The following is a 27,584-nucleotide window of genomic DNA, read 5'->3' as shown; positions in this document are numbered from 1 at the left end:
ATGGGGTGTTACCTAGAAATGCATCCACTAAGCAACTGATCCCACGCATAGCACGAAAGAATATTTGAGGCAGATGTTTAAGGCAGGGATACTGATTCAATTCCTGAGCCATTCCACTCACATTTAGAAACTGTTCCTGAAATTTGGGGGTAGAGCTTATAATCGCTGGATTACTCAAATCCACAGGGTTACTATAAAAAAAGATGACATTGTTTAAACATAATGTATTTAACAAATGCAGTAAAAAAAAAAGTAATACACTGAATGTTTAAAGAAAAATTATCTTTTAAAAACACTAAAAGGCTATTCCAATCAGTTAGATATCTGGAAAAACAAGCAATTTTATAACATTAAACACCTTAAATTACAATAGGCAAATAATTTTACCATGACATTTGCCACTTTTGAAGCTAAAACAATGCACATATATCTATTCTTCTTTGAACTATTTTCTCTATAGTTACGTCAACAAATTGTTTCTAATTATACAAAAGCTTATTAAAAATTGTCAGCATCTGTCTGTAAGAACAGTAGTCAGCTGATATCTAATGAACTGTTTTGCAAATTAACTGTGGTCACCTTAGGGTACATGATATTTGCAAAAGGCAGAAAGAGATGAAATGAGACAGTATCACAAGAGAACATGTAGAAGTAGAAGCAGGGAAACACTAAAGGGAAGGGATAGATTATTAGACTGTTCAGTGTGTGGATCCACTAGGTGTAAAGCTGCTACGTATCTGAAGGGAATAAAGTGAAAGCAAAAAGAAATTTATTTGAATTCAACAATGAAATGGTGAGTGTCAGAACTGCACAAGTAGCTATTCTGGAGGCAACTGTAGGGTAAAATACCAGGAATTTAGCTCAAGACAAATACATCTCAAGTATTAGACCAAAAGATTAATTTATTTCCAGAATGAATACATTCCTATGACATGCAGCTAGACAGACAGATCAAGGAATTCAGGCTGCTTGGTCAACTGGATTCTTCTAAAATTATGCTCTATGAAGCATAATTTGAATTCATGACTCCTATAATATTAAACAACCCTGCCAAAGCAAGAACAACTTATTCCAACAAGCCACGGAGCAAAAGGACTCAAATATATGAGACTTGGATAAACATGCCAGTGACATTGCATGCTTTTTCTTGTATACAGTACCTTAGCATATGTAAAAAGCGAAACCAAGTCTGGGCAACACACTCGTTATCCATTTCAGGAGGAATCAGACTGGCATCTTCATCGGGAATTTTAAAAGGTGGAAATGAAGGTCCATACGTAAAACGCAGCAATCTGGAGGACATGTCAGACTGTCAATGGGTTTGTAGTTCTCCATGGTTTCACCCTGCCTAGTTATATGTGATGCATCCATATTTCACTGGAGACACTTGGGCAGGATCTACACTACTGCTTTAAAGCGCTTTATAACAGTTATAAAGCGCTTTAACTGCTTTAAAGCGCTATAAAACTGTTATAAAGCGCTTCAAAGCAGTAGTGTAGATCCGGCCTTGGTCAACAAATCCCTTACAAATATCATGCCATCACCAAAGTTTAATCATCCCAATTATCCTTCATTAGCCTTCCCTCCTCCAAAATTTCCGGACACATTTCTTGAACGTTTTAGACCAAGCAGAATTGCCATAAGGTCCTGATATCTCTCCTAGTAAAGAGGGAATTTAAACAAGGAACTATCAGGTTACATAGCAACACAAGAAGGGAAATGCTTGCTCAGATAATTATGTCCCAGCCACTAGAGGTTTTCATTTGTCTAAGCTGACACTGCAGCACCTGTAAAAGACAAGGTCAGTTCACAAAAATAAAGCCTATTTCCTAGAATAATCCCACTTGCTACACACAGTCCTCAACGTATGTCAAAGTACATTTTGCAGTTTTCAAATAGTCTTGCAATACACCCATCTCAAGAATGTTTAGTTGAGCCATAATAGAAATTCCTACCCACCCGTTCAGAAGCTAAGTTACATTACTTTATACTTTCCTTCCACAATAATTATAATAAAAATGAGATGGAATATATAATTATGCCTATTCAGCTGCATAAGGTATAAAGACACACTGGTCTCGTTAGAGTGCCATTATGAAAATGAGGCACGGCAAGCCGCAGGCTAGTGTGCTCTGCTCTCCTCCAGCACAGGTTGGCTGCTTTCTTTTTCAAGTGATTCTCTAATATTATGGGGAAGCATCAGGAGTCTGACCTGAATCCTGAAATTTTATTGCCCAGAAGAAGGTTTATCACCTCAATGAGAACTAGGTCCAAGAACAAAGCCAGGAATTGACAAGTTATTAATAGATGAGACCAAGCCAGATTCAGCAGTAGTTCATTTGAGAAGGAATGGAAGACGCTCCCCTTTATTGGAGCATAATGCTGGGAGAGGGGTGATCTAGTCAAACATGCCCTATGAAACTGGAAAACTCAACTGCATTGTCAATTTATAGTGTCCAACTGAAGTATGAAAAAAGGATAGCTTTTCACCTACCTAGCAGTAAGAGCACAGATTACTTTGCTCCACTGCTCCACCACTGCAGAATGATGCCTCCAATTGGCTACCATCTCTTTGGCAGTTTTCCAGTAAGGTGGTGTGGGAAAGCACCGGGAACAGGCTAATAACCAGACTTCAAACAGCACACCAATCAGCTTCTCAGCCAGATTCTCAGCAATACCACCTGCAAAAGGAACAAAGCAGAGGAGTGTTTTTTTTTTAATCTTATCTGGCTGAAAGGTATTTTTTCTATCATCGTCATCTTTGGAGAACCCTCCTGATCCCTAAAAATCTTGTGCATATTTTCATACTACAGTTTGTTAACTATGAAGTGCATAAACACTTATGATTTTATTATCACTGGACTGAAGTAGTTAGCTGTGTTCAGAACTATGTGCAAGATTCACATCAAATTATTTAACATACGAGTCTCAGCTTTAAATAGACAAGAACATTTTTCTAGCTGTCGGATTGAAAAGCTCTTTAGAAACATGTGAATGTAATGAAGGCTGAGAAACTGCATGAGAAAAGAGGGGGAACAATAATGCTTCTACTGTTCAGGGACAGAGAGCCGAAACAGATGTGACATAAGATGTTGCATTCTCGGATGCCCCAATTAATGTTTTCTAAGTTTAAAGTAGCTACTTGGGGTGGGGGTATAAACCCTAGTTTTGATTTGAGCAGAAGCTGACAGGTTGTTCCAACTATCCTCACCCTGAGTTCCCCCAATTTCCCCTCCAAAGCTGCCATTAGCCCCACAATGGCTCCTCTTACATTCTTATAACTTGTTTCTTTGTGACACTTATATACCACTGAATATAATAAAACCCCTCAGTGGTTCACAATAAATCACATTTAACTTATCATCCTAGATGGAAATTAGGACACCTATAGTAGTAAGAAAACATACAGAAATCATCAGAGGGCTTTAGTTTGACCTTGCTGGCCAAGCCCAGAATTGTAGCCATTAGCCCACCGTCTGTAAAGCCTCTCATCCTGCCATTCTCCAGGTAAGCCTTGCCCAAAGGAAAGTAGGCAGAGAGTGTGTGTTGGGTTTGGTACCACAACTTGAAAGTGCCCTAAGTGCCTTTAGGCAGCTGTGTCCACCCCTCCACCCCCACTTTTCCTCCTATAGAGCAGGAAAGGCTGGTGGGGGTAGTGGGGGGTTGTGGTAGCTTACCACTGCATGGCCAAGGCTCTCCATATGCTGTGGTCACACAGCTGCCAAACAAAGCCCAGATTTCCTCCCAATTTTATATCTGGTGGAGATCACCTCACAACTAATGAGAACAATCTCTACCCACTTCTGCAGCTTCATCATGCTCGCCAGAGGGTGGCACCACACTCACCATGGTGAGCATAATGGTTGAAGCTTGGAAACCACAGTCCAGGGCATATGTGAATGAATAAAAAGAGGGAGTAAAGGGGACACCTTGGCTTTTGTAAGCAACATCAAAATTAATCAAGTGTTCTATTACTACATCCCCTTAAAGTTTTGAATGGTAGGAAAATTTGATACATTACTTGGTCACACTCAGGCCAAAGACACACACTTGCAAATGGTGAAAGGGAAAAGCTAAAATACAAACCTTGTACTGTTGGAGCTGCCAGCAGAGTATCGTTAATCTGTAGTAGAAACAATAATAAAATCTCCCATGTTTCTCTAGCCATAGTGGTTGACTCACGAGCCAATTTTTGGACAGCTTTTAAAACTTGCAAACACAATTTAATCTGACTGGAACCTTGATCCTGTCTGTATAAGAAGAAAACACTACTTACACTTCCATAAAGACATACTGCAAAAAGCATCGGAAAAGATGAGTTAAAACAAGAGATAGTGGCATTTTTCTTCATATTTTGTACGTCTAACAGGATGTGTTTTCAAATAAAGCTGGAACTTTATTAAGCAAAAGCTAAAAAAAACACCCTACATTAAGAAAAGCCACTCAAAAGGTTTTCAAAATACAAGAATAGGTAGAACAAGTCTTTGGAGTTTTGGACCCACCAGGTAGAAAACAGCCTAACAGTTATGTATGGTGGGCCGCTTCATTCAGTAAACCTCCTGCTTTCGCTATCTTTGATAGGTAGGAGCTTTATTGAACTTCGGAGGCCTGTCTATACATGGCTGTTGTCTGTTTTAGATTTGATGGGTAGGGAAAGATTGTAAGTGGCTTTTTAATTGCTTTTATTATATTTAAAATTGCCATATTTCCCTTGTATGTTTAATATAATATAGATGAATTTTTTATTTGATGCTACTGATAGCTTTTCACATAATAGGTAGCTTATAATTTGTAGAACAAAGAACTCTACAAAATGCTTTGTTATTCTTTTACAATAATAGCCATGCAAATTCTTCATTTTCTATGCTTTGTTCTCACTCTCCTGGTATCATTTTAACTTAATGTCAAATGTTTTAATTTCTCAATAATTAAAAGAAAGCATAATTATACTGAGTGACTGAGGTATTATTTTTCAGAAACTGTTCCTGAGGAAGAGGAAGAGCTTGAAATGTGCAGGGTAACAAATCTTTTGAACAAATATTTTACATTAATATCTGGCAGCTTTTTTCTCCTGTTCTTAGACTCCTGCTGGTGCAGATTCAGGTCATTTGGTCTTTTCTTTTCTGTTCTACAAAGTTAACTTTTAAAGGAAGGTAAGCTTCAACTTATACACAATCCAGCTATAGAGATATGGGCATATAAAGTTTAGGTTATTTCAAAATTAACTTTTTTCCAGCTTTAATATCTTCCCCACATAATATGCATCCTTTTAATCCATTCTTTTTTTCTGCAGCTGCCAATGATCTTGGACAAAGTTTTCTTAATATACACATACTAAAATCCATCTTCCAAAACAGGAAAATGTGAGAATCTTCTATGCCCCATAGAGAATCTTCTATGCCCCTGATCCTTTCAATTATACTTCAAAATAAATATATCAATTGATTAAGCTAAGAGTTACAAACTACCAATTTGTCTGAAACACTTGGCTAATAGCCAGATTGCAAACATAAAATGAGATGCTTTCCACTGTTGCTCACCTTGGTACAAAGAGATTTTGTAGATGTTTGAGAATGCTCTGAACATAAAGATTTGGTTCTTTAACAACAGGTGGAGGAATGGAGTCCTTAGGTAAAACCAGAGCCATAATCCAGTCTGTATATACATCAACACAGTGCTTTACAGTCTCACCATCTAAAGGGAGGGTTAATCCATAACAAACCACCTCCATGGTCCATTTTACCTAAGAAAATAAAAGTGGAGTGTTTCATTACCATATTTTTAACATGTCTTTCATTTGGTAATTTCTTCAAAATGAACACTGCTCCCATAGTATAACATTGTAAGTACTAGCAATGACTAGAGTACCATCAAGAATTAGAGAGAGAGAACTTATCCTCCAGAGGCCACTTTCGTATAACACCATATCTGAAATATCGTGTGCGGCATGCACCTTTCAAATGTGACAAATTGTGACACATTAGTATGTGCACCTAAAAAAGGTGGAATGATGCCAGAACTTGTCACATACAAACATAAGCTCTGATCCCAAGAAAAGTTAGACTGCAGACGTATACATATGTACTCAAAAGTAAGTCCCATTGAGTTCAGTGGGGCATATTCCCATGTATGTGGTTATAGGAATGCAACCTCAGGGAAATTCATGGAAGGAAAGTTTCCCATGAACTCTTCCCATCATCTGCTGTCATTTTGTCCCTGAAAAGCCTCTCTGGAAGGTAATGGCCTCCCAAACAAAGTGGGATATGACTAATAATCCTGGTGGAGGAGGAGTGAATTGCCCCAAACTGGCAAACTCCATAGACTTCCTTAAGGTTGCAATCCTATGCATGTTTAGACAGAAAAAGAGTCCTACAACTCCTAGCATCCCTTCAGCTAGCCATGCTTAAGATGCCCACTTTACACATTGCATTTTCTATGAGTTGAGGGGCTTTATACACAGGTTGGTTGATCCAAGGAGCATATAGTATTTCTAGCATGGAAATTGAATAACCAAGGTCTTGGTTGAGTGTCTAGAATTATCCCTTCCCAACAGGAAGTAAGAACTCTGTTTTCTCTTGACACCATACTGAGGAAAATAATTCTGAACTAACTCCAGCTTCATCCAATGGAAGTTATTCTGTATATGAAAATAATCAGATTGAGAACTAGTTTTATAGCCAATTTTTCCAATGTTGCTAGATCTTACACATCATTAAGCAACAAGAAAATAACGTACCTCCCTACTCTCTCTGACTTTCCCCGTCTGATTTAGAAAGGGCAATCCCAATGAGAACAATCCCAAGGAGCTTATGAATCTCTACAAAGCACCATTCACATTGATGGCGTTATATAGATAATAATAGATTTATGAAGTTTTAATTCAGGAAAACTAACACAAACTCTAGTAGAGGATGAGCTAATAATGTTTGCCTAATTCTTGCTACAATGTTTGTATTGTTTAAAATAAGGAGTTTTCTGCATGACCAGCATTTTAGACAAATGTACATTTCTTTCATTTCTTATAATGCTTCTGTTGCAAGACTGTTTTAAGAAATATTTCCTATGCTGTTACACTAAACTGTAGGGGCACTGTATTGCCATTTTTTGAAGTATCAGCAGCAGCAAGACTACCCATCTGGAATAAGTAACGCCAATAAAGGGTAGTACTACAGCCATCTCTTCACCCCACATATATTATCATGTATACATCATGCAATTAGAATCGAAAAGGGAGTTGTAAGGATAAATTACACAACAGCTAAAGTGTGGCTAGGGCACACTTTGATCATGTTAAAAAGCCCAAGATACTACAGGGAACAAGTAGTATCTCTGAGGGAATACTGCAAATAACTAAAACTCTAAATGACTCTGAGCATATCAAAAGTGGATTAAATGGATCCATGGATCATGCAATGTAATAATAAAAACTTCTCTGCAATACAATAATATTTTATTATTGTGACACAGATCCAATCAAATTAACAGAATAAAACAAGTCATTTAGAGCACAATGCTATGGGTTGCGCCCTGGATACTCGAAAGCCCCCAAACCTGGGGACTTGCAACTATCCAATGTAGGGCGGCTGCAGCATGAAGGGGATCCTTTCCTTCATGCTCCATCCACCATGCTTTTTCAGCTAAATGGATGATTTTGGGTGTCTAGCTGGGGACTTTGGAGTGGGAGATCACTTAGGAAGCTGTCTAAACCAGCTTCTGTGACCTCCTCCCTCCCCTTCTCTGGGAGTGCCCCCTTTTTGCCCTCTTCACTCTTGGTTTACTGAGCATAGAGACGCAGCCACCATGGTTTACTCCACGCTGGCTGAGAGGGGGAGGGGACGGGGGGATGCGATTTCCTGGCCAGAAAACCAAAAAATCCATGTCCTCCCAGATGCTGTCTAGAGGACATGGGAAGTTGCAAATATGCATCAGAGCAGCAGAAAAAAGTCTGTGCTCCTGTTTGCAGAAGCTAAACAAAGCATATAATCTTTTTGGCTTATGTACTCAGCATGGAATTCTTTTCTACAGGTCATACAGAAATCGTTGACAATTACATGTAAACAGAAGTAGAATTACAGGTTCTCCAGATGAATACTCACTTCTTTGTCTGTTTTCAGTAAACTCTCACTTCCAACTGTTGACGGAGCATTCAAGACTTGACCAAGGGGACGAACAACAGCGTTTGCCACCTCTCTTCCCACATTGTCAGGATAGCTGTGGAGTACACTGGTGTGACCCTTATCATTTTGTATTACAAGATGTAGGGACCTCCACTCTGAGTACATAATGCCTCTATACTGCAGAGTAGACACTACCTAGAATAAAAGAAAAAATGAAGTTAAAATTACTTAATTACATATTACTTTGGGTTAAAAGAACTGCATATCCCCAAAATACAGTGAAGCATACTGCAAGCACTGAGTACCAAAAAGTGCAAGACTTAGCCCAATAAAATAGCAAATTGAGTGCTCAGCAGTTTTCATCTAGAAATGTTCACCTTTGAATGTATTGTTTTTCATGTACTATTATTCTGCCATCCCTTGAACTGTATCAGTTGACATCTCTTCTAACCATAACTGTTTATGTTTCAGTTTGCTTTACTGGGTAAGTAGAAGTAACAAATCTCTGTGGAACGTAAGCATGAGCTTTTAGCAGGAGTGGCCCTAGACATTTTGCCGCCTGAGGAGGAAGAGCAAACGCTTTCCCTCCCACTCACCCCCTCTAATATCAAGGTATATAATATCCACAGCTCTTGAGTTATTTAAGGCAACTGAAGTAGAAGATCCATATGCACCTCTCCCTGTCATTAGCAGTAAAAATACAATTGTAATAAATTAACCAAAAATATGCTGCCCTTTAGTGACATCCAACAAAGCTGTCTGAGGCAGTTCCCTCCTACTCTACCGAATCTTTATCTGAAGACAAGGAGCAGCACTGTCTCCAGGAAACGATTCACCTACATAATTTCTACATTTTTGGTTGTTAGATGCACAAGAGTAAAGTCAGTGCAGAAGTTGGCACTCAGCAATTTTGACTGCGTTATGCCACAACCCTATGCATATTTACCCACAGCCCAGACCCTAGGAAAAATATTACCCTGGCTGAGGAGTGCCTTTGGTGACCCCTCCCCACCATAGTTGGATGTGCAGGGCCACCCAGAGGATTTATGGGGCCTGGTGCAGGTGTGATATCCATCGAGAATAACATTGCTCAAACCCTTGATCTCTCAGCCACTGTGCTACAGTTTGCACAAGCCTAAATTCAAAAAGCCACATTCTAAGCAGTGGCAGTGCACTATGCAACACAGCAGAACTATCACAGGTTTTAATTATAATATTTTTTCATAGAATCATAGAATAGCAGAGTTGGAAGGGACCTACAAGGCCATCGAGTCCAACCCCCTGCTCAGTGCAGGAATCCACCCTAAAGCATCCCTGACAGATGGTTGTCCAGCTGCCTCTTGACAGCCTCTAGTGTGGGAGAGCCCACAACCTCCCTAGGTAACTGATTCCATTGTCGTACTGCTCTAACAGGCAGGAAGTTTTTCCTGATGTTTTGTAGCACTTCCTATCTTTGGGTAAGCATTATTTATTTTAGAATATCCATTATTTTTATCTTTAAAAATAATTTTAAAAGTTATAAATAAAAAAATATCCAGCTTACTTCTTGCAGTTTTAAGGCTTTATTTTATTATTATTTATATGGTACTTGCAGTGTTTACAGTATTTGAAATGCTAAGTGCTCGGTAATGTTGTCTCAAGGTAACGATGTGTTTCACTAATTTTTACCTAGCGTAAATGACAGTGGAAATTGAAGAAGAAACATACCGTATTTTCCGGCGTATAAGACGACTGGGCGTATAAGACAACCCCCAACTTTTGAGAATATTTTCCTGGGTTAAAAAGTCATCTTATACTGGGCGTATAAGACGACCCCCAACTTTTGAGAAGATTTTCCTGGGTTAAAAAGTAGTCTTATACGCCAGAAAATACAGTACTTTAAAGCTAACTGAAGGAAGAACATTTTTGTAGGTAGCACCTAAACAACCCATAGAACATTGAAAGAAAGTTACAGACACTTGCTTTTTTCCACCATAGCTCACCACAGACAACACATTACAAAAACCCCACCTTTGAGCTCAGCTTGATACCTCCTTCACCTCAGCTTGGTACCCTACCCCTAAGGTCAGTCCTGTTTACCCAGCAGAATATGCACAAGCCTGGGCAGGTCTCAGCAAAATCCTATCAAAATTAAGTTCTGAGTTGTTCTTACTCCGAAGTGAGTGGGTGTAAAGTCTCAGTATTACTGTATGGCGATAATATAGCACTCATATTTCTTATTCTTTAGAAGAAAGTTGGTTAGATTGACTGATTACTGTGAAAAAGAGAAATTGAGGGTTAACTATGACAAAACAAAAGCTGTCATCTTCAGCAGTAGCAGACTTAAACACAGATGGACAATTAACGCCAGGCAAATAGAGCAATGCCCCTTTTTAAAATACCTGGATGTTTCCTTCCAAGGAGTCTCTATTTTGGAAGTTAGGTCTTAATACAGCTTTAACAACTGCCCATCATATAGTGGGGGTCATTCTAAAATTCTTCTTCTCTAAGAGAAGCCAATTAATAGCCCTTGCACTCAAAATATTTCAGGGTAAAGCGATTTCACAATTGCTATATGGGGGAGATATCCGAGATTGGAATGAGAATGCTCTGGCCCAGCCGGAAATAGTTCAAAATAATTTCTTAAGGAAAACCTTGAGTTTCCCTCAGGGCATCCCCGCCACCCATTTAAGGATGGAGGCAGGTCTGCCCTCAATTTCTGCAATAGTCCATTTGTCATTGTTAAAATATTTTAAGAAACTCGATTGCCTCCCAGAAGGCCATTTAGTTAAATCCTGCTACTGGTACTACTGGGAAGGGAACCAATGGGCATATTCTGCAAATGAACTCTCTGCCCTTGTTAGAGGACATTACGTTCTGGGACACAAAAAACCTTTGTGACTGGCTCCTTGAGCGGGATGCCAGCCGAGATGCTGGTTTGATCCAGCACTCAAAATTCTCCCTGCAGTACCCCCAGTTTAAGAAAAATAATTTACCTCTCAGTAGCTATTGAGTCTTATAGATGCACCATTAAGGGTGGCATTTACAAGCCTGCACTTCCAACCCATGCTCTCAGCATAACTTGAGGGCAGATTTCACAAAGTTCCCATAGAGCAGTGTCTCTGCCCCTCTGGCAAGTGGAAGACATTAAACATTACATCCTATATTGCCCACTTTATGAAGCAGTTAGAGGTAAAACGCTAGGGCAGGTTGCTGCTAAATTCATGGGCTCTGAAGTGGAATACGGTATGTTTATTATCTTATGGGAGATGCACTTCCCTATATCAGCTTCCAAGTGACTATCTTTATCCTGTTGACTCTTAAAATTAGAAAGTCAACTGTATCTACTAATCCTGTTAGACACTTTGCTAAATTGTAGTTTAGGATTAGTTTTACTTACCAGGATTGCCTTCATTATAGCTGCAACCACAATTAGATATTTAGGATTTTATTATATTTCTTGTCTTTTAGTAATTAACTGTTGGTGCTTTTACGATTGATGCATATATATATTATTATTTTTATGTGTATGTTTTATTCACTGTGTTATGAACTGTGGTTACAACAATAAACTACTACTACTACTACTACTACAACATAACATTGCAGCCTTCCTCGTTAGAAAGTACGTTTAAGGTACAAATCCTAACCAGGAAGTCAGTCTCAATGAAAATGAGGCTTGCTACTGAATAAACACATGTCAAATGGAACTATTTTATAACATCACTCCCTTCTGTAAGAAGCATCTTGCTAGTCCCCAGCTTCCTGGTAAATGGCTTGTAAGGATGGGGAATGTACTTGTTAAACACAGGAAGACTTAATAAAATGTTCTGCTAAGCAAGCCATAAGAACGAAAGGCTAGAGAAGGCTGTGCAGGAGGGAAAAAGAAAGGATTTCTTTCTAGTTACAAGTAGGGTTTTTCTTCTTCTTTATTCTTGCCATTTGGACCCCACACATCACTTTCACATTATTCTGGCTGAAGTTGGCTCTGACTTCCTGGACACAGAGCACAGTATTTCAGTGTTGAGCCTAACCATGGGAAATCAGGGATCCATTCTATAACACACAGACACACACACTGCCTTGCACATCCCAGGAAGTTGCCTGCACCCTCTGTCTCAATTCTAACTCTAAAATAATTAGCAAGGGTGTCAAATTCTCTCTAATTCCCACCCCCATCTCTTGTTTCAAATCTCCTCACCCTACATAATGAAAGAAGTCAGCAACTTGAAATTGGTTTTGCAGAGAAAGCCATTTACCTGCACCAGCTTTCCAGGTGGATTGCCTCTCATCACTTCGCTTATCTCCACATTCCTGCCAAACATTCAGAAGAGCTAGTGCAGAGAGAAGGAAACTGAACCTGAAAGAGCCCTAGTATACATCAACAACAGACCATCCATCATGTGGAGGCAATTTCAAGCTGCCTCCAAACCACAGCTGTATTCTAAGAAACAGCCCTAAGAATATGAGATAGCCTTCATGACATACGCGTAAGTTAGCACTGCAATTAATTATTTAGGGAACAGTTCCACACCTCCTGTGCTTGCGTTATCTCTCCTCTCTCTTTCTGCTGTCCTGGTACACAGTGTGGCTTTACTTCTCCCACTCTTGTAGTTGCAAAGGGCTATTAGCTCTGCTCCATAGCTCAAAGAGGGAGTGAGGACTAAAGCTTCATGTGTACTCTGCTCTGTTCATCTCAGGGATGTGTTGAGGCAATGGCAAAGGGCATAGGGCCCTTTGACTACAAGTGAAGAGCAAAAGAACCAAAGGGCTTGAATGGAGAAGTGCAGTTTATATCATGAATATGGTTGAAATAATTTACATATATATTACCGGGAAGGGGGGGGGAGAGAAATTAAGAAAGTGGCCCACTAGTCTAAAGACTAGTGGGCAGTCTAAAGACTAATCAGGGGTGGGCAGACTTCAGGCTTGTCAGATCTACATTATTATTTTATTACCATATTTCTTCGATTGTAAGACGCCATCGATTAAGACGCACACTAACTTCAGTACCACCAACAGGAAAAAAAACCTGAGACACACCTGCGATTCTAAGACGCACCCCATTTTATGTTTATATGGGGGGGAAAGTGCGTCTTAGAATCAAAGAAATAGGGTAGAACCCCAAGATCAGCAACCATAACCAGATACAAAATACACACTTACAGCGCCATCCTATTCATTTCTACTTGGAAGTATGTCCCATTGAGTTCAACAGGACTTACTCCCAGGTAAGTATGTATGAAATTGCAGCTTTAGAATTAAGCAACATGGTGCCTCTGAGCCTAGAAATTTGTTTTCAGTACTAGAATTGAACTGAGCTGAGCCCAGATTCCTTTCATACAAAAACCCACTACCGGTTACCCCCAAGTTTTCTTCATTTCAGCAGCTTCAACTACATTGTATAGAAATGCATCACATAAGGTGCAGTTATAATACAAAATACAGCAACAATAATCACCCTGCATTGAAGGAAGTTTGCATATGAAGTTACAGGTGCATGATGTTTCTCGCCTGCCCAAGGGCCTCTACTTCCCTTGCTCGGCTTCGTCCATTCTCTTCTGCTGCCCCTTACGCCTGGAACGCTCTTCCAGAACATTTGAGAACTACAAGTTCAACCGCAGCTTTTAAAGCTCAACTAAAAACTTTTCTTTTTCCTAAAGCTTTTAAAACTTGATGTTGTGCAGACTTCTACTGTTACTTTCTACTGTTAGTTTTACCCTACCCTGTGCCTGCTTACCCTACCCTGTACCTGTTTGCATTCTCTTCCCCTCCTTATTGTTTTACTATGATTTTATTAGATTGTAAGCCTATGCGGCAGGGTCTTGCTATTTACTGTTTTACTCTGTACAGCACCATGTACACTGATGGTGCTATATAAATAAATAATAATAATAATAATGAAATGCAAAGTTCGTAAGTTAAATATTTAAGGTTCATATTGTTTGATCCCTTAAATTTGGTGATATTATGGGAGAATGAGTGATGGTATTTGATTTCCCCCCACATTATTTGGGTCCATGAAGTCACGAAGAGTCGGAAACGACTGAACGAATAAACAACAACAAAAAGCATATGATTATTGCCTCTTGCTGAAAGCACCACATCTTGCCTGCCTGTTATTATTTTCCACCAAGACCTTTCTTGGGAGTGCCACTACCACCAGCGATCAAGAGATAACACAATTGTTTTAGAGTTGGAATTGAGACAGAGGGTTCAGGCTTTTTCATCTCTGATATGGAACTTTCCCAAAAAGCTCATCTGCTGCCCACTTCCTTTTATCTTTTAAGTGTCAGGTTATGATAGTTTTATTCTCTCAGGCATTTTAAGTACTGGAAAGAAGATATATTTTAAATAGTGGAAATTAAGGTTTTCGCTTTGCAGTTCCAGTTCATTGCTATTTAATTATCTTATCTGTTTTATTATTTTAATTGCTCTTTTATATATTTTATTGTTGCTGTTTTGTTTTCTAAACCACCTTGGAATAAATATTTATATAGGGTGGTATATAAATGCCACCCTTTATAAACCCTATTAAAAAACAAATCAAATATTTTAAAGCTTAAAGGAACATGGAAGCTTAGAAAGGCTATGAAAATGGAATAATATTCCTGAGAATTTGCTGCATACAGAAAACACTGAAATAAGAATCATATAATCATAGAATAGTAGAGTTGGAAGGGGCCTATAAGGCCACTGAGTCCAACCCCTATGTGCTGCACATAGATACTGATACATGTACAGCATATCTTGTACTACGGTCTATGCCATGATTTGCAGAATTTAACAAATAAGGATTGCTAGCATAGCAATCAAGTTTATTGGTGCAGGAGTTATTCTGTGAATGACAAGTACTTTGCAAACAGTTGGTCTTCTAATTCTGTATTTACAGCTGAATGCAGACATTATTGTCGCATCTGTTATTTACTTGAAATGTGAATATGCATGGATTGCTGTATTTTGTATCCTACATTCAATACTTTTTTTACATTATGTACAAACTGAGTATTTCTGTAAACAGGTGTCTGTGAGGTTCTTCTAGTTAAAATGGTGTATATATGCAACACATTTTTCAAGAAACAACAATATCAGTTATATCTGGCAGTCAATTTTACAAAAACAAATGTATCAGTGATATCTAATAGTCAATTTTACAAGGACAATTAAGTCAGTTGTATCTCTTGTGGCATAGAGTTCCATAATTCAGCTTTCCTCACACTAAGAACAGACATTGGCACTGGAGTCAGCATAAGCCAGCCTCCCCATTTTATGCAGAAAGTGATGATCCAGAGGATCTAAGGCAGGAGTGGGCAACTTTCAGGAACCAGCAAGAACTGTACCCTACCCCTGCCACTGCCAGATTTGATGCCGCTGCAATTATAATCACCAAAATTGCCATACAAATGTAAGTGGTGAAAATCGCTGCAATTTTACAGGGAAGCAAGATACAGAGGGAGCACACAATTTATTTCCCTGCAGAACTGCATTTCCGGAAGCCTTCTATAGGCTTCCAGCAACACAATTCTTCTTTCCCTGCAAAATTGCCTTGAGTTTTCATTGACAATGCCACTTTTCCTCATGCAGTCGCAGAAAACACAACAGCAGCTACGAAAACACCTGGGCTGGGGAGAAGAATTTTCATTTTATATTATTCCTCACCACACCTCTCAACATGCTTTTTCTCGTCTCATTTCTTCTTCCCTTCACACTTAATGTGTACCCTGACCTCCCAACTGTGTTTCTTTCATTCCTTCTTCTTCTTCCTTTTACCTTCCTGTAACAGATGTTATTCCCTTCCTCTCCACTGACAGTTTTTTCTTATTCATCAATTTTTTATCTCATTCTCTAATTTCCTTCAAAGCCGCTTCTAGTATTTTTCCTTCAGAGGAGAGAGATCCTCCCTTCCCTTCCCTTCCCCACCCCCTTCTCCATCCCCAGGTTACTTTAACTCAGTTCCATCTTCTTCCATCTTCCACACCTGTATAGAAGTGCATATACACACTATCCAGTTTTCCCAGTCCCATCACCAGGTTGTTCTTCTGAGGACCAAACTAAATGTTACCGTCAAGTTGTTTTCCAAAACATGCTCGCATATCTTTTAACTGTGTGTTTCCTTATACTATCCCCTCAGCAACATGCTTTGATAGTTAGACTGCAGTTCTCCCTGCATACTTCCTAAGGAACATCCAATCAGACTTCTCTGATTTAGCCTCCCAGTCCCCGGATAGATTCCCATCATCCTTTGAGGCTAGCTGAAAGTAAGATACTCACACAAAGGGCAGATGGGAAATGAAGTTCCTTTTTAGGGCCAATGTCACTGCAAGGCTTGTAAAGAGAACTTAATTTCCCATGAGATATTGAGCTCTGCTCTTCTAATCAGTAAAAGGGAAGGAAAAGAACATTTAAATTCCACGCCATGTTCCTGGCTGCTGCAAGTCGGAGTTTGCAGCAGCCAGCAACAGAAACATGGGGGGGATTTAATTGTGGAGTAGGTCTACTTTTTTACCACTTCAAGGAAAAAAAGCACTCCGTTCCAGCTAATACTCACTGATGCACTCCATGTACCTGCTCATAGTTTCTGATGTGTGTGTGTGTTTTACTATTACCTCCGTTCTTCAGAAGTTCTTGCTGGGAATCCACTCATGTTTGCACAGATAGTACAATCCTATACATAGCTGCATTGAGGTAAGCCTCATGGGAGTGTGTACAGAATTATACCCTCTTTGAGAGTTGTGAACAGAATTATAGCGTAAGGAACTTTGACCACATATCTGATCAAGACAAGGAGCTTTTAAAATGTTACATTTGAGAAGTGGGGGAAATAAATAATGGGTGGGAGGGAAAAAGATATAATACAGATACATTTTTGTACCAGAAGTATGTATCAGGTTTTGCATAAGTTCTTTAATATATTATTAAAGAAAAATATATGTGTACTCCATAGAACCCAGTACTGGAGGTAAACATCCACTGATTATGGAGTTTCCCAAGCAGAGGGTTCCTACAAGCAGTGAATGAGAACAAAAAAACATCCTATTTGGTTTATTCCCCAATTGACTGGCAAAAAAAGATTTAACTGTCATTTACCACTGTAATTACCATTCAGTAATTAAACAACTTTACAGTGTATTCCTATGCATATCAGTTCAAAAGTAAATCCAAAGGGGGTGGCGGGTAAGAAATATTACATAGGCATGGTGGGTGTATTGATTATCACCCAAAGAGTTATGCAGACCTCATGTGTGTGGTATCTTAAATGTTTTGTTTAAGTACAATCTGAAATCCTGTAGCCATTTTCCTGAGAGTAAGCTGAATGCAGCTTACTCTCAGGAAAATGGCTACAGGATTTCAGATTGTACTTAAACAAAACATTTAAGATACCACACACATGAGGTCTGCATAACTTTTTGGGTGATAATCAATACACCCACCATACCTACATCCTTTATTGTGGAACCAGGTAGGGGCCTCTGAGATAAATGTCATGAATAGTTCAGATGGCCTTCACTAATGCCTATACTATCATTCAACCCACAATTACCAGGTGCTACACTAGAGAACGAATCTGCACCTTCTGTCCTAACTACAAGGAGGACACCCATACAATATGTTGGTTGCAAGCATATTTCTCCCACCTTTTGAAAACACAACCCTGTGAAGCAAATTACCAGCAACCCATTTCTATACATTTTACCCAAACACAACAGCAATAGTAGATATGGTGTCCATGAATTGTGGCTTGGGACCACAATGTGAATATACCCGGTCACTATGTTCAACATCTAAGGTTCTACTCCGAGAGAGGCTCGGAGTGTGGCAACGAGGGACAGGGCCTTTTTGGTGGTGGCCCCCAGACTATGGAACGATCTCCCTGATGAGGCTCGCCTGGCACCAATGCTGCTATCTTTCCGGCGCCAGGTTAAGACTTTCCTCTTTGCCCAGGCATATGGCAGCAGATCTTAATCACCCACATGTTTAGTTTTTTTAACGGTTTTTAATGCTTTATGTATATTCTGTGTTTTAGAATTTTAAATTTTGTATACTCGTTTTTATCTCAATTTTAGAATTTTTGTAAACCGCCCAGAGAGCTCTGGCTATGGGGGTGGTATATAAGTGTAATAAATAAATAAATAAATATCCCCCCCAACAACTTTCCACTGCAGCAAGCATGTATAGTCCAAGAGCCTGTGTCAAAATAGTTATGTCATAAAGTTCAAAAGGTTTGACTATCTGGATGTCTTACAAAAGTTGTGGCATCTCTAAAACGGCAAGTCTTACATGCAACTTCTTGGGCATTTGGGGGATCCCAGCCCCCCAAAACCACTTTTCAAGTCCAATAAGTACATCATAAGGTACATTAATCTGTTAAGGAATTGTGTATGTAATTCCAGACTGTCCAGTTGAGAAGTACCATTCTTCTGACTCCCTCCAAAAAGGGGGTAGTTAATTATGTCATAAGGTACATGGCTGAATCTGGTACCATTTGGTGGAGATCACCTTTCTGTATCTTAAAGAAAGGAGATAGGCTAAAAGGTGGGGGAGACATCACAGGCTATTGAGATGCCTACTGACATCATCCAGACCTGTTCTGCATCTCTGGCATACAGACACCACCCTCTCATTTCAAGAAGCAACAAGGCTGAAAATACATAGACAATGGGGAAAGATTTTCATTTATGTCATGACTTCATACTAACCATCATTCCCAACTCAGTCACAGAAATGAGAAGCAATGAACCCCACAAATACTGGACACAACAAAAGTGTGGGTGTGTTTCACACACATATACACATACTAAATACCAGTGCTAGACATTTCAAATTTAGAAATACTGGGAGGTGAAAAGTTGAAGAGTGTATTACTAAAAAACAGAAACAGTGTCAATATAATCATGATTTCACCTGCAAGTTATGTTGCTTTGATAGATACAGAGCACTAAATAAATAGTATTTTCTATATAAGGATCTTATTTTCTTCCTTTCAATATGAATGTTTAGCTTACTCGCCATACCCAGAAAAGTTATCTACAAAGCAGAACTTAGTCTATTAGTTCAAAAGTTAAAGTGGTGGTCAAATACATTTTCTGCCTGTCTTGAATAGACTTTTACATTCAATTGTTCTTTGACCCTCAGCTCAGCACGAAAATGCTGTCCTTTCAAACAGGACACCCATAAAAGTAAGTGTGTGTGTGTGTGTGTGTGTAAATATGACATGGCTTACAGACAAATAAATTCAAAACAAAGACTTAACAAAAAACTTTAAACTGCATAAACCTGAACTATATTTTTTACTCTTTGCCATAATCAGAGAAAGCCCTAAAATTGAACAGATACATTCAGAAGGATATCCTCCACTCCCACACATTTCCTAAAAGAATCAACTTTATTTCCTGGAGAAAAAAAATGGCATGTAGCCAGAGATCTTCTGCTTGAAAGAACGGGAAACAGTGTTCTTTGAGAGGATAGAAGACATTCCAACTTGAACATGATAAAATTTATAAATTGGGAAGGAGAGGACATTCTCAACTCTACTAAAGAGCAGGAACAAATCTAGTAGAAGAGTCTTCTTCTGCTTAGGGGAAAGGAAGAAATTAAGGTATTAACAAGTGGAAGCCTAAAAAAACCAACCAAGTGTTTTTAGTTTTATTTTAAACTTTGCTAACTGTCACAGTTCACCCCTCCTCCTGCTTCTAATATGTTCTTCTCAACTTAAGGCACAGTTGTAGGGAGACAGAAATGAGTCCACAGCCTCTCCTTTTCTTTAATGCCAACTGCTGTGCCCACCCCAATTTCAGGCCCAGGCCTACTCCCCACAAAAAAAGCATCCCCCACCACCACCCAGAAGCTTGGCACAACTTGAGTTTAAAAAGACAAGCCTTGACAAGCATCTGTCTCCTGAACTGGGGGGGGGGAGGCTTTTGGTGGGAAGGAGGAATGGGATTGGGACAGGAGTGGATGCCCCAATTGGGTGGGGGGTTTGGGATGTTCCCCCACCACAGCATGAATAGGGAACCCCATGAGAAGCACGTGTTTGAGAGCAGAGAGGCTCTTCCCCACCCTGGTCTAAACACTTGCTTACCAGTGGTTTCCCCATTCATCCTGGGATAGGGGGACACAAGAACGGAATGAAGGTATTAAAAAACTGTTGTGCTCCATTTCTTCTGATGAAGTGACAGTGCCAGGAACAGGGAGCTCCTTTTTGGAGGCAGCAATTACTATTGTGGATTGGTGCAGACATAATGAAGACACTCTCCAATACAGAAAAAAAATCTCTGCTCTGAGATCTTAATGATATAGGGCGGGATATAAATGTTTTAAATAAATAAATAAACAAATAAACAAAGCAATGGAACAATGTACACCCATCCCCTCTCAGCAGTACGTTCGCCCGCTTGCTATAAATACAGTTTATCACTTTATTTGCTCCTATATTAGTCAGGCTAACCAGGATGTGGAACCTAGCTTTTAAGCAAGCACCTAAAATCCTAGTTCACCTAAGTTACAGCCAACATAGGCATAGGCATGTAAGAATTAACAGAGGTAAGGGCAGGCAGGGAGTGATTTTACTCCAGAGAATGCTGCCTTATGAAGGTGTCACCAGGTGATTTTTTCCACTTTGAAAGTTTCACACTTTTACCCAACTTCAGATAAAGGAAGCATCTTGGTTGGTTGTATTCAGACAATCATACCTTAGCTTAATAAGTCTAGATATGTATGAGCTTTATGCCCATGCATGCAACTAGCAGGTTACCAAGTTCAGAACAAGACAGAAACTTAAACCACAGTTTGAAGTTGGTTTAAGATTCAACTAGCAGGTTACCAAGTTCAGAACAAGATAGAAACTTAAACCACAGTTTGAAGTTGGTTTAAGATCTTGGCTTCTTCTGAACCTGGTAACTACTTTCCTAGTTCAGACAAAACAGGAAACAATGGTTAACTGAAGATTTCCTGGCTTATTTTGGCACACCAGCAAGGGAGGAGGGAAGGGGCAACATAAGGACAGAGTGCATAGGCAAAAGGTGCGTGCATATTTTAACTTATAAAGCCAAGATGCAATTGTCCAAATATAGCCACTTTTAGTCAAAACACTCAAAACCCAAACACTAGTAATTCTAAACAATGGGTAATTTTAATATAAAAATATGTGCATTATTTAATGTATTTCTGAATTTATCCTCCATTCCATGAGTGTTTGAGGCAATTTACATTAAAATCATAAACAAAATAAGTCAACAAATCCAAACAAATTAAAACAAAACTGACAAAATGCATATATTACAATAAAAGGAACCTTCGAAAATAAAATAAAAATCATCACTAAAATCTCAGCAGAATAGTGATCTAAATCCATCTAAAAGCCAATAACCTCCCTGTGAAGGAAGTTCCACAACTAGAGCACGGCTACATGAAAGGTTCTATCTCAGGTCCCCATCAGGAGGTGGGACACATAACTTAGATGTTGAATATAGCCTCTTGGCAGGTTCGTATGGGTGTGATCTTGCTGCCTTTGCAGCCTCTTCAAACAGCAGCATCACATCCATTGGTTAAGCCTTTCTGATGTCACAGATTTGTGTATCTTTTTGGAAGATTAATATGAAGGCCAACTTCACATGAAACAATTACTACATGGAGGTTAACTGAAAATGCATCTGCTCCTTTCAACAGTCGTTGTATGCAGCTGCATGTAACGTGACTCAGATAGCACCATAACCCTAACTTTGAATTGAGCACCCAAGTAGTCAGGTGTAGAGCTACTTGCTTGCTTAGCACTCTATGTACAGATGTGTCTAGAAGGGCAGGATTCATCATAAGCGATGTCAAACCATGGTTTCTGATTCTGGTTTGCTGGCTGATTGCAAATCATGGTTTATCAATTTAGACATTATTATTAGTTTTTATAGCACCATCTATGTACAAAGAACAGGGGTGAGAGGTCCCTACACCAAGGGGCTTATCATCTAAAATAGGCACAGAGAAACAACAGAACTTCCTTAATCTTGGTTTGGCATGATGTCCATCTTAGCCTATAATTACAGCTACAATAGGTTCATAAACAAATCTGCAGTATATAAGGTTCTTAATGGAACTTAAACTGCTATTGAAAGAGTAAAATATTTTAATAAAGATGTGTTCCCTGTAGAAAATGAACAATGACGACTTGCAGAAAAAAAAGTTATCAACTTCCACCTTGAATTGGGCCCAGAAGCTGACAGGAAAGTACAACTGCTGCGGAATCTGTTGGATATGCTCTTACCTCCACCAGAAAATGAACAGAGGCATTATGCACCCACTACAGCTTCTAACCACCTTTAATAGGCACCATGTATTGCAATAACAAACCCTATAAAAAGCACTGAGAAATATGGTAAGATTTCGATTTCTGCAGCATGTGTGCAGAACTTGGGCAGCAAATACAATCAACAAATATCACCTCCAGATACCATAGACACTAGCTTATCCAGGATCTGAAGTTTAATGTGTTACTTTTTTTTCTTGTGTCAAAGTAGGGCTCAGGAGACCCACATTCAAATCCTTGCTCAGCCATTGAAGCTCACAGCATCACCTTGAGCTAGTCATCTTCTCTTCACCTAACCTATCTCACAGAGTTGTTATGAGTGTAAAATGTGAAGTGGGGTAAGAACTATGCATGCTTCCTTAAGCTCTTTGGAGGAAAAGCAGAGTATAAATGCAAAAAATATGTATCTACATGTTTGTTGTGTTTTGTACAGAAAATGGTAGTGGAACTATTTCTTCCTCCCCCTGCCACCACTGCCCCCAGATCTTCTCTGGAATGTTGGAGGATCCTCTGGAGCAGATTTGCAAGATACACCAGGGGCTCTATGGGGGAGGAGAGCAAGAAAAACCCCACCTGTGCAACATTGGATTTAAGCCTTAATCTACCTAAAAGGTGTCAATACTAGAGGATAATATCCATGCCTGGCACAACAAGATACCTAACATATAAACCCAGGATCCTTTCTGCTAATTACTAACTGTCAGTTACAACTGTGGTACACGTCCTGAGAACCAACACTGTATGCATTATAAAAATTATAACTGCAGTAAATTGAGACATATGGGAGCTCTAAAGCTTGACATCTGAAAATCTAGGGGGGAATCTACACTACTGCTTTAAAGCACTTTGAAAACGTTTTGAAAACTGTATATGCAGTGTGTCCGGGGCCCCAACAGTTGTCAAAACTGTTATAAAGAGCTTTAAAGCAGTAGTGTAGATCCTGCCTAGGAGTCTTATGTTCTGGGTCCTGCATGTAATCCACAAGGAAAATTGCTCTCTCCTGCCTTGTTCTTGTTAATATGCCAAATTATGTGTTTAAGCAGATGCACTCCACAAGCGGTTTACCCACTTTTTGTGCAGATTAACTATTTTTGAATTATTATGGATTTTCTGTTCTATATTTACAATCACTAGCACTATTTAGAATGGCATGCCACCCACTGAAGGGCAAGAGATAAATATTTTGGGGGGTTTGAAAGGGATATTTAACATATACTAAGAAAGAATTATCTTCAAGGTATTTTAGGCTCTTTCAAGACATGGTACTATCCTGTGCACTTTTTACCATAGGGCTACTAAGGTGAGAAAATGGCATATTTGCACAATATAGCACCTTCATGGATACAGCTAAAAAATCCAACCAGGAAAATCAGGGACAAGAGTAAACTGGCTGCTGGCCCTGAGGCATGACACAAAACAGCAAAATCCTGGTAGCAGAATTCTGTGCTAGGTTCAAAGTAAGCTTCAAAGATGTCAAGTTAGGTTTTCAGCATAACTTGGGGGCAGCATTATAGTTGCTCCTAATAAGTTACAAGACTGCACAAGTTTAAGGAAACAAATGAATGCCTGTCCCATGTAGCAATATTTGATATTTATATCTAGTGCTGAGTGCTTTCTACACATTATCATAACTATTACAAGAACCCTATAATAAATCAGTGTTATTATTCCTTTTTGTAGAAGGGGCAACTGAAGCAGCAGCTAGGAAGTTCATGGCATAGGAGAAACTCAAAGCAGGGAATTCCTGGTTCATAATTGTCCACTCTTGGGCAGTTCACAATGTGACAGCATCAGATCAATTTCCAACAACCTGATTTTAAAAATATGACACTACCAGCTCCAGTATCTGGAACCACAAGAGATGCATGTCCTTGGATTAATATCCTTCTGTACATTTCTGAGTTGGGAGAACGGAACCCAAAGTTTGTTCTTCGCTGGTCAATCTCTGCTGTTCTACAGCTTATAACAACTAATTCGAGCGCAATCCTTAACTCAGGTTGTCGTGCTAGGAACGCTTTCTGGTGGTGTTAGAAAATGCTCCGCCTAAACATGGCCTAGCTTTGCCTGGGCGTCCTGTGGTACTCTGACTTCACGGGAAGCGAGCACAGCTCTTTTCCCAGAGGGAGCACTTTCTTTTCACAGCGGCCCCACCCGAACACCCAGGCTAAAGTGCAGGAGCGAAACGGGCTGAGCCCGCTCGCTTTTGCCTGCCCTGCATCCTCCAGCCGGAAGCACCGGGGACCAAATGACGTCAAGGACGTGGCCACGCCCCCGAACGTCATTCGGCCCGCGGAAGGCTAGGTGGGGGGTCAATCGGCCCCCCACCCAAAAGTAGTTCCCCAGCACTGCTCCACTTAGTTAACGGGTCAGATGTCACTAATGTGCTCGATATGCTTTCTCCGCAATGGCTTTTTCCCTGCCCTCAGGCGGCCAGAACTAGCCGCTTCTCTACGAGCGGTTCTAGGCAGGCCAGCAGCAGCAGCCTCAGACTGAGGAGGGGCAGAGACACAACGTCCCAGTCATATACTACACCAGCAGCAGCCCTAAAGTGACACCGGGAGAGAGGCTGAGGGGAAAGAAGACCGAGAAGGAAGCGCAGCCACGGTCCCGTCAGAAGGGCGAAAAGGGACCAGGCCGAGACTTCCCCGCCCGGCGATGGAGCAGAGGGCTGGGGACAGAGGACGGGGCAGAGAGCAGTCCGTGGACTGTCCGCAGCAGCCGCGCCGAAGTCCCGCCATGGGGACAAGACGGTCCGCCTCAGTCCTCGCCCAAGGAGTTCAAACTCACAACAAGCGCCACCTCCGCGTCGAAGCACAAGCAAAGCCGCCTCGGCAAAGCGGCGCTTAGGGAGGAGGGGGGAAAGTAAGGAGCGCCCCCCTGCTCAGGCAAATCAGGAAACGGGAGCCGGAACCTACCTCACAGGCAGACACCACACAGGTGAACCTCAGCCGCCGCCGACTCGACCATTAGCAGCAACACCAGCATGTGTGGAGAAGAGACTGCGCAGGCGCACTGCGTCTTGGTGCGAGTGCCTCGGCTCTCGCGCAGGCGCGGAGCTTCGTTAATATTTAGGACTACAAAATAAATGGCAGGTTCGGGTTAAAGAGAAATTGAGGTGAGGGACAGGGCTTGGAATGGGGGAGGTGGTGTAGATGGGGAGAGTTTTCTGAGTGTGGCTCATTTGGGGTAGTAACAAAAGAAGCAGTGCTCTTTGGAGTAGAAAGAATCAGTGAAACTGAAGGGGTGGAAGGATGATAGGATAAGGAAGATGGCTTCAGTTTATCTGGCGCCCAAGGGATCAGTTGAGTGTCCATCAAATTGTTCATTCGTCGTATTTACTGGGAAGTAACCTCGTGAAACCTAATCCCAAAATAGCGAGGATAGGATTGCAGGCTTCTTATTTGGAAACATGGGCACTCTTATTTATTATGTTGCTTCATACTAAGGCCTGGCGGTCATCCAGTGAAGCTGAATGGTGGAAGATTCAGAACAAACAAAATAAAGTGTTTCTTCACATTGCATGTAGTTTAGCTATGAAATTCGCTACCTTGAGGGATGATAATGGTTTTAAAAGGAGATTAGGTGGTTTCATGGAGATAAGGCTATCAATGGCCGTTAAACCGCCAGAATCAGAGGAAGAATGGCTCTGAAGACCAGTTGGTAGGGAACAACAGGGGGAGTGAGCTATTGCCTTTATGTCCTACTTGTGGGCTTCTCAGATGCATCTGGTTGGCCACTGTGGGACAGGATGCTGGACTAGTTGGGCCTTTGGTCTAATCCAGCAGGTCTCATGTTATTATAGTCACTCTGATTTTGACTTTCAGGACTGAGGACTCAACAGCCTCATTAATCTGCAGAAATTGCTAGAGTGCTCATAAATCAAAACATACACAAATATGCAAAAACTCTCACTGGCTGCAGAGACAAGTGGACTGTGGGGAAATTAGTTTAGCTAATGTGTTGGCTGAATCCAAGAGTTCTGTTGCTTAAACTATGCTGTGGACATACATTAACAGTCTGGGCTGATCTAAAATGGGTTTGTGAGTGCAAAGAGGTCACAGAGCTGTGGATTAAGTAAATCAGAGTCCCTAACACTCTTGGGATTGAAATGAACAATTTGGGGTGAGCACTGGAAATGTGAAGAGGAGGAAATGGATTTCAGGAAGGTTTGACCTAACAAAAGTCAATACAGTCAGGCTACTCCTGGAGGTTACCTAGGGCTAAAAAGACATTCACTGATTTTACAGCACTTTGTGTGCTATCTGCAACTTTGTTTGTACAGAAGAACACACAAGTGTGTGCATCAATTACCACTGTCAGATTAACCAATTCTTCTGGAGGATTTGGCCAACTGGGGAGGAAATAAAGAAGAAACTCAAGGAGGCAAACAAAAGGAGTCCCAGTTCCAATGCTTCCCAAAAGTTGACCTTGGAAAAGTTGCAATAAGTGGCTGGTGCTCTCACCAAATACAGCCCAAAATCAAATTTAATTCATATATACATAGAAAAGGGATGCAAAATAAGAGGCTACCCTTTGTTCAAGATCCTCCTGAAAATAGGATAGAATTGCAAAGATAATTGTTCCCTGGGTTCATGTGGCCGATTCCCATAGCTGAAATTTGAAGCACATTGAAGCTCCTCAGTGTCAGTGGCTGAAGGAAAAATATATCTGTTTTAAAAATGGATTAAAGTGGATCTCAGCCCATGGTAAGGCAAGAACCTAAGTGGCCAGGCTCAGATGAGACTGTAAAAAAGTAGCAGAGAAGTGGCAGAACTGTAGTGTCATACGCCCTTGTCTCTCTAGGCTTGTCCATGGTCTCCGGAGTTTGCCCTACTCTGTACAAGAAGTTGGAACTCCTTCTGATAGTGGGTCAGCAAAGAGACTAAGGCAGTTTCAGTAGTTTGGACCCAGATGGTTCAGGTTCAAAACAGCTGCAAATGGAACCAACCTAGAAGTTTCAAAAGAACAAAAGGATGTTGTAGCTGATATGACAAAAACACAACCTGTGGAAGGATTTCCAGATGTCCATAATAACTGTCAAATGTAAAAGAGAGGGCAATGTTTAGATGGGTGCTCAGCAAAGAGGGTGCTGAGCTTGCAGTTCTTTAAAGGTTGTGTACTTTTTGCAACATTGACAACTTCCTAGTCTACACATGGCTTGATGTAATCCTGCTTTGGGGCAATCAGTGGAG

The 27,584-nt window shown here is 40.4% G+C and overlaps 1 protein-coding gene across 6 annotated transcripts in view; it reads right to left on the bottom strand.

The window, feature by feature from the left end:
* The window catches only part of RALGAPB (Ral GTPase activating protein non-catalytic subunit beta), a 74,123-nt gene extending 48,723 nt beyond the window's left edge, over nucleotides 1-25,400 (bottom strand). For 4 of the 6 annotated variants that reach the window (XM_063144799.1, XM_063144807.1, XM_063144815.1 and 1 more), the window contains exons 1-7: nucleotides 25,308-25,400; nucleotides 8,097-8,312; nucleotides 5,541-5,743; nucleotides 4,087-4,250; nucleotides 2,495-2,681; nucleotides 1,161-1,292; nucleotides 13-191 (exon numbers count right to left, since the gene is read on the bottom strand). In XM_063144799.1, the coding sequence (XP_063000869.1) occupies nucleotides 13-191; nucleotides 1,161-1,292; nucleotides 2,495-2,681; nucleotides 4,087-4,250; nucleotides 5,541-5,743; nucleotides 8,097-8,282 (1,051 nt within the window). In that variant the 5' untranslated portion in view covers nucleotides 8,283-8,312; nucleotides 25,308-25,400. Of the gene's footprint in view, nucleotides 1-12; nucleotides 192-1,160; nucleotides 1,293-2,494; nucleotides 2,682-4,086; nucleotides 4,251-5,540; nucleotides 5,744-8,096; nucleotides 8,313-12,630; nucleotides 12,714-25,307 lie in introns of those variants that run through there. The other 2 variants (XM_063144832.1, XM_063144839.1) reach the window with 2 other exon arrangements.
* Between the last annotated feature and the right edge of the window lie 2,184 nt (nucleotides 25,401-27,584).

Source organism: Elgaria multicarinata, chromosome 1 (genome assembly GCF_023053635.1).
Source record: "Elgaria multicarinata webbii isolate HBS135686 ecotype San Diego chromosome 1, rElgMul1.1.pri, whole genome shotgun sequence".
In the NCBI taxonomy this organism is placed as follows: domain Eukaryota; kingdom Metazoa; phylum Chordata; class Lepidosauria; order Squamata; family Anguidae; genus Elgaria; species Elgaria multicarinata.
Note: the sequence above shows the minus strand (reverse complement) of the source record. Positions and strands in the feature narration are given on the sequence as shown.